General features: G+C 39.8%; 1 protein-coding gene across 1 annotated transcript in view; it reads left to right on the top strand.

The window, feature by feature from the left end:
- Positions 1 to 14,208, top strand: part of TTC7A (tetratricopeptide repeat domain 7A) — a 177,769-nt gene that overhangs the window by 12,237 nt on the left and 151,324 nt on the right. Inside the window, exons 4-6 of the mRNA XM_070932340.1 lie at positions 4,525 to 4,655; positions 7,254 to 7,375; positions 11,280 to 11,358. Coding sequence (XP_070788441.1) covers positions 4,525 to 4,655; positions 7,254 to 7,375; positions 11,280 to 11,358 — 332 coding nt within the window. The remainder of the gene's footprint in view (positions 1 to 4,524; positions 4,656 to 7,253; positions 7,376 to 11,279; positions 11,359 to 14,208) is intronic.

Here is a 14,208-nt window from a genome sequence, read left to right as displayed (position 1 = left end):
GAACAAAAACACCCGGCATAACTTTTGGGAGAAATCCGCTATGCAGATTAACTTGGTTGCCTTCTTATTCCCCTTGTAACCCCACTAATTGATCAGCCAGAATCCCCTGCAAGTTTATTAGATCACTATAAAAAGATTGACACCATAGTCTGGTGTTAAGAACAGCAATAGTTGTTGGGATGGTGCTCATAGTACTTTGCTTAATATTTGGTTCCAAATGATGTGCTCAGTTCTGTTAGTGCTGTTGAGAATTTGGGATCTTTCAGCAAGATATTTCTCTGTGCTTATGCTCCTGTGTATTATTGTTCAAATTTATTTAAATGCCTATGCATATATGCAAGTTTGTGTGTGGATGGAAGAAACAAATGTCATAATGAATATGCATAATGAAAAAAATCCAAGTGATTTTTAGTGCAATCCAGGAAGCAGTTTGATTCATAACATGGTATATGGGCCAGAATAAAACTTCTCATCTTTACTTTTTCCCATTGGAGTATAAAGTGCTGTATACTTCTTTGTATACATATTTACCTTTTCCCACTGTGGTATAAAGTGTTGCAGTTCCCATTTTAGATAGGTTGAATTTCCAAAAGAAATGCTAGCTAGAGTTTATGAGTAACAGCTTGTTCTGGAGGACAACAGATTGTCCATTCTTTCATTTGGTATGGCTTTTAATGGACTGCTTTTGCAAGGATTTTCACTTCTGATATTGAGGGTGGGGAGAGACAGGGAGAGACAGACAGACAGAGAGAGAAATGACCCATACAATTTTAATTGTTGAATTTAAGACTGCATCAGCAGGCAAAGTTCAGGTCTTGTAAGATTAGCAGTAATAAATGGAAGGGCTCTTGCAGTCTCCTCCGTACATTCTGTTCCCATTTCCAGGCTGACTGTGTAGGCATGTTGAAGAAAAAAAACCTGGAGTATGAAGTACAGTATAAGGTAGCTAAGAACAAAATAGTTAGGGACAGGGAGGAGGAACTCAGGAAATTGCTATATCTGAATAAGATCTTTTAATCTTTGAAGCTCAGTTTTATCTATAATGAGTGGTTGTATTTGTACAGAGGATCAGAAAAGGATTTTTTCAGGTTTACTTGGAGGTGCCAGGAATTCAACTTGGGACTTTCTGTCTGCAAAGATGCCTTTACATGATTTCCATTTAAAGAGAGGAAAAGGAAGATAAGAACATTTCATAAGTATTGAATGGAGAAATACAGGGTCCTAATTAGAGAGGCAGAAGAAGATGGTATTAGAATTGTCCTTATTTGTGGAACTGAGTCTGTCCCATACTTAAGTATTTGTATCTATATTTACCTATAATACTTCATGGACAGTAAGCAGATTCCACACATATACTTACATAAGAAACTGCTTTAAATTATTAGGATGAATGAATGCTATATTGGATATAATGAATATACCCTGCTCAAAAAAATAAAGGGAACACAAGCAGAAGACATCCAAGATCTGAATGAATGAAATAGCTTTATTAAATGCTTTGTTCATTACATACAGTAGTTTTGTGTTCCCTTTAGTTGTTTGAGCAGTATATAAACTACTGTATGTAAAGAACAAAGTATTTAATAAGGCTATTTCATTCATTCAGATCTCGGATGTCTTCTGCTTGTGTTCCCTTTACTTTTTTGAGCAGTATATATTCATTGCATTCAACGTAATATAATTCAACATACATACAATTTAATGAATATAATTCATATCTGGTGGGCTTTCAACTTATATCTGAAGGGGAAGAAGGGATGTCCAGAACCACATTCAAGCATACGGTAAGCCCAAAGGCATCAAGTCTTACAGGAAGCAGGTGATAAGAAGGAAGAAGTGCTCAGAAATACTGTACAATGGGAGATGCATCAGGCAAGCTTAAGAAGGGTGATACTAAATGGCTCAGTTGCTTATTGACAGAGTACGAAGAACAAACCAGAAGAACTTGAAATCCTAGTATGCGTGGAGGGGGGTGGTGGAATATAACATTAGTGGTATGAGTGAAACCTGGGGGCGGGTGGGGTGGAACTCATAGTTGAAATACAATACTGGAAGGATATAATTTGTTTTTTTTAAAACAACCCTAAAACTCATTTGTCTGGGATAGCTTGAGGATTCTTATCCTCAATGAAGGGTTGGGTTAAAAGACGTCCAAAGTCTTTATAACCACATGATTGTCTTTTTGTGTGTGTTCATGTATATATGTAGCATTCTGGAAACAAGGGAACATGCTGTAGAGAGCTTTTTTTTAAATATTTGTTTCGTGCAAAACTAGGAGTAATAGAGAGTTTTACAGTGTACATGCTGTAACTTCTTGCTGCAATTCTGTTAGGAATCTGAAAACCTTGCTCACCATCCCCTTTCAATTTCAAAAATATCCTTGCATATTGCTCATATTCACCAGGAGCTGCAGTGGTACAGTGGCTAGAATGCATTATGGCAGGCTAATTCTGCTGACTGCCAGGAATTTGATTCTCACCGGTTCAAGGTTGACTCAGCCTTCCATCCTTCCGAGGTCGGTAAAATGAGGACCCAGATTCTTGGGGGCAATATGCTGACTTTGTAAACTGCTTAGAGAGTGCTGTAAGACACTACGAAGTGGTAGATAAGTGTAAGTGCTATTGCTGTTGCTCATATAATTGCAAATGTATATTTAGCTACATGGTAGCTAGAAGGTTAGTTTCCCTCCCACTTTTTTTTTTAAAAAAAACATGGGATAATATATAATATTATATAATATAAAAGATATTACTCTTCCTGAAGCTGAAATAATCTATGCTCTGAGAATGTCAAACCCAATCCCAAAGATCACAAAACAAAATCCATTGAATCCAATCCTTTATTTGCGTACATCTAATGGACAGAACCTTGCCAGACTACAGCTATAACTTTGTAACCTACTAAATACAGCCTGAGAGATTCAGGGGTGTGGCTATCCTGAATCTCCCCCCCCCACTCCTCACAGGGTGGGTTCTACTTACTTTTACTACCGGTTCGCATCTCGCCCGTGTGCTTATGCACATGCACAGATCACCTATGATGACGTCCGGCTCAGTGGGCAGAGCCTCCTGCCGGTTTTACTATTGGTTCTTGCGAACTGGTCTGAACTGAGGGCAACCCACCACTGCTCCACCAGATTGGGACTGCAGAGTCTTCTCTCCAATGGTATTTGCTGTACACCACCCAGACTCAGTCCTGGTATTCCGTGGTCATGCAACCTAGATTAATGATATTTTTTTGGCAGTTCCTGGCCTTTTCAACTGGTTTCCGGTAAAAAAAGAATGCCCACAGGAATACCTTGATTTACTTAACAACCACCACATTCACTTAATGGCTACAGCATTTGCTTAACAACAGCTCCAAAAACGTCATAAAATCAGGTCTAGTCACATGATTGTCTTGACTTACACCATCATCACTTATAGTGGAAATTCTGGACTCTGTTACAACATACAGTAAGTCAAGGGCTACCTGTATTTATTTGTGTATCATATACAGACAACTGCATAACTTTATGAAATTCTGGGAGGTGTACAACATTAAAAAAGAACCCCAAGAACCACAATAATAATAATAATAATTTTATTATCATTGTACGTGTATAACAGTATACCCATACAACAAAATTCACTTAACACCCAAAGACCAGGTCCAACACACAATCCCCAAACACACTCCCACCCACCACAAATTCCCCACTCCTAAACCACCCAAACATCCACACAACAGACCAAGTAAGGCTGTCCAACAGCTCATTGATGGTGGCCCTTTAGTTCATTGTTGAGTGCAATTATAGCTCTGGGATAAAAATTATTCAGAAAACGTGTGGTCCAAGTTTTAATTGTTCTGTATCTTTTGCCAGAAGGCAACAGTCCAAAAAGATTGTAAGCAGGATGGGAAGAGTCTCTGAGAATGTTATGCAACTTTCTCAAACAGCGAGATTCGAAGATGTCGTCCAGGGCTGGTAGCTGGAGCCCGATGATATTCTGGGCAGTTTTAATGATTCTCTGTAGAGCTTTTTTGTCCAATACAGAGCTGCTCCCATACCATGCAAGAATGCCGTATGTCAGGACACTTTCAATGGTGCTGCGATAGTAGGACAGAAGTAGATGCTGAGATAGATTTATCTTCCTGAGCATTCTCAGGAAATACAGCCTCTTCTGTAAAACAGAAAGAATTGTGCACCTTTGAGGGAAAAAACCATTCAAACTAACAGGTAACACCAAAGCAGAAGGATTGCCATTCATCCTAATTCAAGATCTGGAGGGAATTTTTTTTTATTTGGAAATTTTTTTTCAGCCTGGTTATGGCAGAGGCCATACAGGTCTTTGAGGAGATACTATTTCTGACGCACTATGACAGATCGGGATAAAAGGTCTAAATTCACTCAACTATATAACCTCCAGCTCTGTTAGGTTTCTCTAGGTAGAGAAGATTATGGGGATGGTTGGACAAAGTGAGAACTAATTGATGGTTAGTACTTTTCAGTATGGCATTGAAGAGTCACTGTTGCTGTCTTCACAGGCTTGGCACTGGAACGCTCACCCAATTCCATTGCTTCCCAAGTCCGGCTGTTAGAAAGAGAAGAGGAAGTCATGACTTGCTTTGAAAGGGCATGTGTAATTGCTCAGATTTTCCTGCAAGAAATGGAGAAGGTAAATAAGTGTCAGCTCAAAGGAGCCCCCTTTAGCATTTCCCAAGGATTTGTATCACTGTTTCACTTTTTCTCCATTAAACGAAAGCCAGGAAATGTGCCAAATTATTTACTCTGAGACCCTGCCTGATGTTCAGTTTTATTACATTCTCCCTCCAATATGCTCAAGATGCTGCTCTCTTTTGTTCATGTAATACTTCTCTGAGGTGGTTAAGTCCAAATAGCCCAAGACTTCATGCACACAGCTGAATGGGAATTTGAATCAGACCCCTGTACATAATTTTATATTTTAGCATCACATTTTGCCAGCTTTTTCAATATTGAATTTCAGAACACAGGTTTGAAAATCACTAAAATGCCACAGATAAAAATTTAAGATTCCAGATTTTGCCAGATTTTGAACAATACATGCTACCCGCGTTTCCCCGAAAATAAGACCCTGTCTTATATTTTTTTGAACCCTGAAATAAGCGCTTGGCCTTATTGCCATGCGCTCAAAAGCCCGATTGGGCTTATTATCAGGGGATCTCTTATTTTGGGGGAAACAGGATATATCAGCTGTACTTTATGCAAAACCATGTTATATACCTTTACTGTATAGTACTTATCTAAAATGAAGATTATTTTTTTTCCCTACAATCAATTTACCTTTAAAATTGGAAGGTCATTTTAGCTCAATTAGAAATCTGATAATGGGTACATACCAAGTTCCTCTTTTGTTTTGTATAATGGGGTCAGGAATTATCTTAAACTCAAGATAATTCAAATTCAAATTAAATTATTTTACATTTGAGTAAAGAAAAGTCTTCAAGTCATACTCAATTCCTGGTCTACTCATGGTATTTTCTTGGCAACAATATGGAAGTGGGATTGCCATAATCTTCTAGGATGTTTTAATTCTTGCATTTAGCAGCATCCCATTGAGCTATTAAGTAAGTTTGATCCTCTTTAGCTTTTTTGTGATCAACCAAGGTTGATGTGCATCCACAAAAGGGACAATGTGCATCTTTACATTACCATGCAAATACAGTAGCTTCACGTAGAAGATGGGAAAATTTAATTGTAACTGACACAGTCTGACATCATTGCAGATTGCAAATTGCTGCAGATGTTATTGTGCTGCCCAGCTGGTAAAGATGGTAATCTGATTACAGACTACTGAATAATCTATTAGGTCTGTTCAGTTGCTTGGATTTGAAGGTGCTTTGGACTGTGCATGGGACTAATGCAATATCCACTGTCAGTGCCTTAAACCAAATGTCTGTAGAGGTTGTCAGTCATCCAGGTCACGGTTGTCCCAAAGGTGCTTTTTCAGGAGGCGACTGGACTTCCTTGTTTTTTCTTTGAAAACATTTCGCTTCTCATCCAAGAAGCTTCTTCAGCTCTGACTGGATGCTGGGGAATGGAAGGATTTATATTCCTTGCAGACAGCTGGTCATTTGCATTCTTTTAAATAGTCATTGAGGCCAATTGGGGGTTTATCTGTGTCCTCAGGGTCACCTGAGTAGTGCTAATGGTTACAGACTACAGGAACAATTTGCACTGCTCATGTGTCCCTGAGGACACAGATAAACCTCCAATTGGCCTCAATGACTATTTAAAAGAGTGCAAATGACCAGCTGTCTGCAAGGAATATAAATCTCCAAGTGCTTCAACGACCCTCTAAAACAGGCCCTGTCAAACTGGCGGCCCTTGGGACTGATGTGTCACGTGCAGGCCACGCCCACCCCAGCTCCACGAAGGGAAAAAAAGTCATGATATGTCACACGACAGCAATGTGACGCCGTGAGTTTGACACCCGTGCTCTAAAAGGAAGCAGATGACCAGCTGTCTGCAAGGAATATAAATCCTTCCATTCCCCACCATCCAGTCAGAACTGAAAAAGCTTCTTGGGTGAGAAGTGAAACATCTTCAAAGAAAAAACAAGAAAGTCCAGTTGCCTTCTGAAAAAAATACTTTTGGGACTTAAACAAAATCCATCTTTTGTAGTGAGATCACACTACAGCTATGCTGGAAAAAAAATGCAGCAACTTTTAGGAGTTTCCAAGAGGTGCTGTACAAATGTCTCCATGCACTCCAAACCACTTTTTCCCCCCTTCAAAACGTTTTTCCCTTCAAGGCACTGCACAGCCCTGATTTCGGGCTTATAGAAGGGGAAGCCTTGATTTGTAATCCATCCAATTTATGGGACCCAGGACTCAGATGCTTGACCACTTTTCTGTTTTTTCAGTTTCAGTTAAAAAATAGAAAGGAGGGAGCTGTTGAGCCTATAGTAGGCTACCATTTGTGGTGTCAGTTGTTCTTTTGTTTATAATTTGCGACTCTTAAATTATGTATATCTGTTTAGTATATTGCCAGAAATACAGAGGGAAATATAAGGCCATCCTTGTGAAACCAGCACAAAAAAATGGCCAAACTATAAAGAAATAACAATTGTAATTAAAAGCAAATTTCAAATTATCTTTATTCCATTCCCTTTCCTTTATATTAGTCATTTTCTCTGATCTTTTGGAAGAATAGAATAAGCATTAAGCAAAATTATTGTTCATATTTACTGTATCTGTAATCTCTGTCTCTCCCCCCCCCCTTCTATTACTAGAGCTTTAATAATACACATACAAGAAGCCTAAAAGGCAGTCATATGTCTTCCTTGGATTTTGAACTTCCTTACTTCCTGGAAGCAGCTCTGCAGAGTGCATATGTGGCTCATTTAAAGAGAGGGTAGGTTTATAATAAACATGATTTCACATAAAAAGCTTTGGATGTTGTTCTGTTCAAAGCTACCAGTAGGTAATACAGGTAGTCCTCTACTTACAACCACAATTGAGCCCAAAATTTCTGTTGTTAAGTAAGAAAATTAGTTAAGTGAGTTTTGCCCCATTTTATGACTTTTCTTGCCACAGTTGTTCAGTTAATCACTGCAGTTAATAAGTTAGTAACCCAGTTGTTCTGTGAATCCAGCTTCCCCGTTGATTTTGCTTATCAGAAGGTCGTAAAAGTTGATCACCTGACCCCGGGGCACTGCAACTGTCATAAATATGAGTCAGTTGCCAAGCATCTGAATTTTGATCATGTGATGATAGGGATGCTGCAAAGGTCGTAAGTGAAGAACGATCATAAGTCCCTTTTTTCACTACCATTATAACTTTGAATGGTCACTAAACCAACTATTGTAAGTTAAGGACTACCTGTAAAAGATACAAGCAAGAATTGCTTGAAATTGCACGATGTTGTACATTCATATGAAATAAGGAGATGTTGAAGTAAGGTCCTTCACTTGTCCAATTTATGACTGAGTAGCAGGAATGGATTTGCTAGTCTTGCCGAGATGCAGGTAGTCCTCAACTTACAAAAGTTCGTTTAGTGACCGTTCAAAGTTACAACGGCACTGAAAAAAGTGACATGGCCATTTTTCACAGTTAGACCTTTGCGGCATCCCCATGATCATGTGATCAAAATTCAGATACTTGGCAACTTGTTTATATTTATGACCATTGCTGTGTTCCAAGGTCATGCGATGCCCTTTTGTGACCTTCTGGCAAGTGAAGTCAATGGGAAGGGCAGATTCACTTAACAACCGGGTTGCTAACTAATCAACTGCAGTGATTCATTTAACGGTGGCAAGAAAGGTCGTAAAATGGGAGAAAACTCACTTAACTAATGTCTCACTTAACCACAGAAATGTTGGGCGCAATTGTTGTCGTAAGTTGAAGACTACCTGTCTTTGTTTTTGGCATTAATGAAAAAGGTGCCTTGGAGGCAAACAGGTTATATTTGCATAAAGCACCTTCATCTAATTGCTAATTTTGTTTCAGTGGTGGGTTGCTCCCGGTTCTGTCTGGCTCTTTAAAACTGGTAGTAAAAGCGGTGGGAGGCTCCGCCCACCCGGCCAGACCTCATAATTGGTGGTCTGCACATGCACAGAAGCTTCTGTGCATGCGCAGAAGCACGCACACGCGCTCCCATTGCAAACCGGTAGTAAAGGTAAGTAGAACCCACCCCCCGGTTTGTTTGAATACCCCTAAGTCAACCCTGTGTTCAATTGGCAGAAAGATGTACCACCGGTGTGTTTAAGAGTACAATACAAATCTTCATTTAATCACAAAAAAGGAAATATTAATTGTTAGAAGAGTTATCAGTCTAGGAGTCTAAATTACAAGAAAATTTAATTGTAATTCTCTCCCCACTGTTTTAATAGAGAGGATCAGTGCAGGAGGAAAAAAAACAGATTGGTTTGGATCTCTTTTTTTCTCTCTGCCACAAGAGGGTGCCGACAGATCTCTTCACAAGCCAAGTAAACAAAATGTGGAAAGTGAAGTGGGTCACTTGATGTTCTTGCTAGATGACTGATTTCTAAATGTGGTATGATTAGAGAAATGATTTTGTTTCTTAAGTTAAGAGTGGAAGTATGTAGAGTTCTCCTAAGTACAACAAATCCTTACAGGCTGTGATGTGATTTCAGGGAATACAATTTTCTGGTATGTGAATTATGCGCCTGTGTGCATCTGTTTTCTTTCAGAGAGGCACTTCAAATTTGTTGACATCTCAAGTGCACATTTCTTGGTGTAAAATAAAATATTAACTGGTTTTCAGATTGAAGCAGGAGGAACTTCCATAGAAAGGTCATGGATTCTAGAGGTCTGCTGTGAAGTTTACAGCATTCTTGATAAAAGGATAACCAGCTTCTGCTTAAATACATTCAGTGAAATAGAGGTTACCAAAGCAGCACAATATACAGCTCTTAGTATTCAGAGGTTTGTCTTCTCTATATAGATAAAATCTGCATAAGATAGGCTGTAGGTCATGGGGGAAAGTGGATTTATTGTCAACAAAAATAATTTACAACATACCCTAAATTCAGGGAAAGAGGTGTACAGATTCTCTGAACAAGGAATGGATAGCTAATCTAAGAATAGAAATTGGAAACTGTGGCACAGTTTTTCTCATTATTCCGTAGTAGTAAATAGAGATACATGTTAGGCTAAGAATTAAACTAGGTTTAATATACATTTTTAAGTTCTCCAAATTAAGCTCGGGGGAAAAAACTGGTTCCACTAGTATGTTCTACCTTAGTGCAAGAGCTGAACATAAAGTAACATGCTTTATCTGCCATGTTTTATCCTCAGCATTATCCTGTGCAATAAGTTAGGGTGACATATGAACCCACAGTGCTAGACCTCTGTCTGACCACTCTTCTAGCCAGGCACAATGGGAGAAAGCACTGCCTTCTGACAAACCTTAAGTATAAAGTGTAAGTTCTTATCAGTCACCATCTGGGAAAGTATTCTTTGAAGATTTGCTGACTTGCCCTATTACTATAACCAGTGGTGGGTTTCAAAATTTTTTATTACCGGTTCTGTGGATGTGGCTTCATGGGCGTGGCTTCATGGGTGTGGCATGGTTTCATGGGCATGGTTTGGTGGGTGTGGCAGGGGAAGGATACTGTAAAATCTCCATTCCCACCCCACTCCAGGGGAAGGTTACTGCATAATCCCCATTTCCTCCCGATCAGCTGAGACTCGGGAGGCAGAGAATAGATGGCGGTGGGACCAGTCAGAATTTTTACTACTGGTTTTCCGAACTACTCAAAATTTCCCCTACCAGTTCTCCAGAACTGGTCAGAACCTGCTGAAGCCCACTTCTGACTATAACCCAACCTGAGCATAAATGTGCATATGTATGTTTGCATATCAGAGGTGGGTTTCAGCAGGTTCTGACCAGTTCTGGAGAACCGGTAGTGGAAATTTTGAGTAATTCGGAGAACCGGTAAATACCACCTCTGACTGGCCCCATCCCAGGAGTGAAATCTAAAATTTCTTACTACTGGTTCTGTGGGCATGGCTTGGTGGTGGGGGAATGTGGGCATGGCCTTTTTTTTTTTAAACTTTTAAAACCATTTTTTCTACAACCTCTTTGGCTAAGAGGTTGTAAAAAAATGCTTTCAAAAGGCTCTGACGATCCAAGCTGAGTACCCTGAAAGCCTCTCCGATAGGGAACTCAGCTTGGATCATCAGAGCATTTAAAAGAAAAAAAACCCTTTTTTTCTTTTAAATGCCTGATGAGCCACGCGATCATCAGAGGCTTTTTTTTTTTTTTTTTACTTTTAAAAGCATTTTTTTGGCCGAAGTTGTAGAAAAAATGCTTTTAAAAGTAAAAAAAAAAGCCTCTGATGATCGCATGGCTCAGCTGGGCATGGGGGGGGGACGGGGATTTTTGCTACCGGTTCTCTGAACCACCCGCCTCCATCGCTACCGGATCGGGCAATCCGGTCTGAACCAGGAGCAATTCACCCCTGCCCCATCCCCATATATTCTCTGCCTCTCAAGTCCCAGCTGATTGGGAGGAAATGGGGATTTTGCAGTAACCTTCCCCTGGAGTGGGAAGGGAATGGAGATTTTACAGTATCCTTCCCCTGCCATGCCACCAAGCCACGTCCACCAAGCCATGCCACGCCCACCAAGCCACACCCACAGAACCGGTAGTAAAAAATTTTTGAAACCCACCACTTAATGCATAGATGTATGAATGTACATATATTTAATGCAACAGAGATTCTTCTGTTGTTCATAATTCATGGACAATTCAGCCTTGCTTTTCACACTTGATTTTTTTTTTCTCCCTTTAGCAATATTATTCAAGGAATAAGAAATCTAAGAGAATTGTTAAGGACCATGGAAACAAAGGCTACTCTGAGCTTCAGAATGGTAAATTCAATCCCTGAATTCCACATTAACTCTCTTGGCAGGAGCCTGTAAACTAACCTCCGTACCTCCCTTTCTTCCTTTCTTCTTGGCACATAAGCTTGGTGTTGCAATTCTGAGTTAACTAACTGATTAATATGGTCAAATGGAATTTAACATACTTAACTTTGATGTTTTTTTCTACTACACAAGATTATTATAAAATCTAGATGGGAGAAAATTATGTAATTAGGCATCTCTGCCTAATGTAAACTTTTAAAAAAAATTGTCTTGCCACAATATGAGCCTTCCTTACGTTTCTGTAAAAGCAGCACACTGAGAGAGATGAAAGGAAGAACTGGAAAGGAAGAGGTTCGAAAGTTGCATTTGAACATATTGGATCAGAGGTTTGGAATTTGAGTTGACAATGGACCAACTTTTATTTTAGAGTGTTTCAGGATCCTTTTTTTCCTCCGAGAGCTATTTCAGTCAGCTTTGGTGTGTTTCTGGGAACATTTTTAGCAACAGCAACAGCAACTACAAATGTCAGGAATGGCAAGAAATATAGTCCCATCGTTCTAGCAACTGATGGTATGCTGAATGCCAGTTTTAGCATCCAAAGATGCTGCACTCACATCCAGATTGCTGCATAGTATGACCATTTATAACCATTTGCATGTCAAAATATTAATGTAAATTTTTTGCAGTATCAAAAGAATGAAGCATGGATCCTGCGTTCAGTCTGTTTCAAAACATGATGGCACAGTAAAAAAAGACTTACTTACTCTGAAACGAAAAACTATTCTATTTCAGATTAACGAAATAGACCAGGGGAAAGTATTTTGCCTTTTTTTCCTCTGTTGATTAATGCAGTTACTGAAAATTGTTTATGTATGTAAGTTTGAAAAATGCCCAATACTACTACTGTAGCTTATGAGTGATTTTCAAGGGCAGTTCCATGTATGCCTCATTGCTCCATTCTTTTTTGGGGGTGGGAGCAGGGGTGAAATGCTCCCGGTTCGGACTGGATCGCCTGATGGAGGCGGGTGGTTCGGAGAACCGGTAGCAAAAATCTCTGCCCCCCCCTCCCCACCCCATGCCCAGCTGTGCCGCACACTCATCAGAGGCTTTTTTTTTTACTTTTAAAAGCATTTTTTCTACAACCTCTTTGGCCGAAAAAATGCTTTTAAAAGTAAAAAAAAAAAAGCCTCTGATGATCGCGCGGCTCAGCTGGGATCATTAAAGGCTTTTAAAAGAAAAAAACCCTTTTTTTTCTTTTAAATGCCTCTGCCGATCCAAGCTGAGTTGCCTGATCGGCAGAGACTTTTTTTCTTTTAAATGCCTCTAACAATCAGGCAACTCAGCTTGGATCGGCAGAGGCATTTAAAAGAAAAGGGTTTTTTTCTTTTAAATACCTCTGACGATCCAAGCTGAGTTGCTTGATCAGCAGAGGCATTTAAAAGAAAAAAAGTCTTTGCTGATCAGGCAAGTCAGCTGGGATCGTCAGAGCCTTTTGAAAGCATTTTTTTACAACCTCGTCGCCGAAGAGGTTGTAGAAAAAATGGTTTTAAAAGTAAAAAAAAAAAAATTGGCCACGCCCACCCAGTCACATTTCCCTCCCAAGCCACGCCCACAGAACCGATAGTAACAAATTTTAAATTTCACCACTGGGTGGGAGGTGGGGGGAGAAGAGAAGTGCAGAGTGATAGAAAAACTTAAGTACAAATATACTATATAAAAGATGAAAAGTTGATTGTTTTACTATCTCTTCATAGGGAAATTCGGAATGGAGCAAACTTGTCGGTGATTCTTGTTTTCCCTTTGATCCAGAGAGTTCTGAGGAGCTGATGGCTCTTCTTGTTGCTGCGGTTGTTGGCTTTGCTAAAGTGGAGCCATCTTCAGTCCGCCATTGCTTCCCTGGAAGTCTACAATAATCCATTCTTGGGGTGTTTAGGGAATGACCCACCTAATAAAGGAACAGGTGCAAATGTCACACTAGATATATCTGTGAAAAATCCCTCTTGGCCATAGCTGCTACCTACTCTTCAAGCAGAAGATCTGAGTCCCAGATGACTCCAGATTGTGCAACAATCTTGATTGGAATAATGCAGCTCCATCCAAGATTAACAATGGGGGCTCTTGAGACCAGAGGACTGAAATATTCATAGCTACTTGGTCTTTTCAGGATTGAGTCTAAGCTTATTTCTCCTCATCCAGGCCTGCAAAGCCTCCAGACACTGGGACACAACATCAGCATCTCTTGCAAGCTATGTAATTGGGTATCATCTGCATAATGATAACATTGGACTCTGAACCAATGGATGACTTCACCCAGTAGTTTCATGTAAAACTTGAGCAGGCGGAGAGAAAGTGTCAAGCTCTGTGGCACCCCACCAGCAAGGGGCCATATATTTGATTTCTTCTCCTCCATCCATGCAGATTGGCCTCAGTGAAAGGCGAACCAGAACAACACCACAATGTGGTGTCTCTCCCTCTCAGTCCCTTCATTATGTAGAGAAGAATATCGTGGGTAGTGATATTGAATTCTATTTCTTACAGAGTTCTCTGGAGCTATTATCATGTCATCTTCTCAACAATCTTTCCTAAAAAGAGAAAAATTGTCCAGGATGATTAGGTCCAGTGATGGCTTCTTGAGGGGACAGAATATCACTCCTTCAGAGCTGAAAGGCCACCCTGTTTCTTAAAAAAGAAAGCTTTAACACAAGCATGGGTTCTTTTTGTGACATGACTGTCACTGCCCCTCCCCTCATAATATAAACTCTAATACCATGCTTGCAATAATGGGTTTAACCTGGATTAAAAAAAATAAAAACCCAAATCTTGTGCATCCTCCAGACTTCAAGAAACTATTGT

Source organism: Pituophis catenifer, unplaced genomic scaffold (assembly GCF_029215685.1).
Source record: "Pituophis catenifer annectens isolate HBS135680 unplaced genomic scaffold, rPitCat1.0.hap2 SCAF_1, whole genome shotgun sequence".
NCBI lineage: Eukaryota > Metazoa > Chordata > Lepidosauria > Squamata > Colubridae > Pituophis > Pituophis catenifer.
This window is presented reverse-complemented; position numbering and strand designations above follow the sequence as displayed.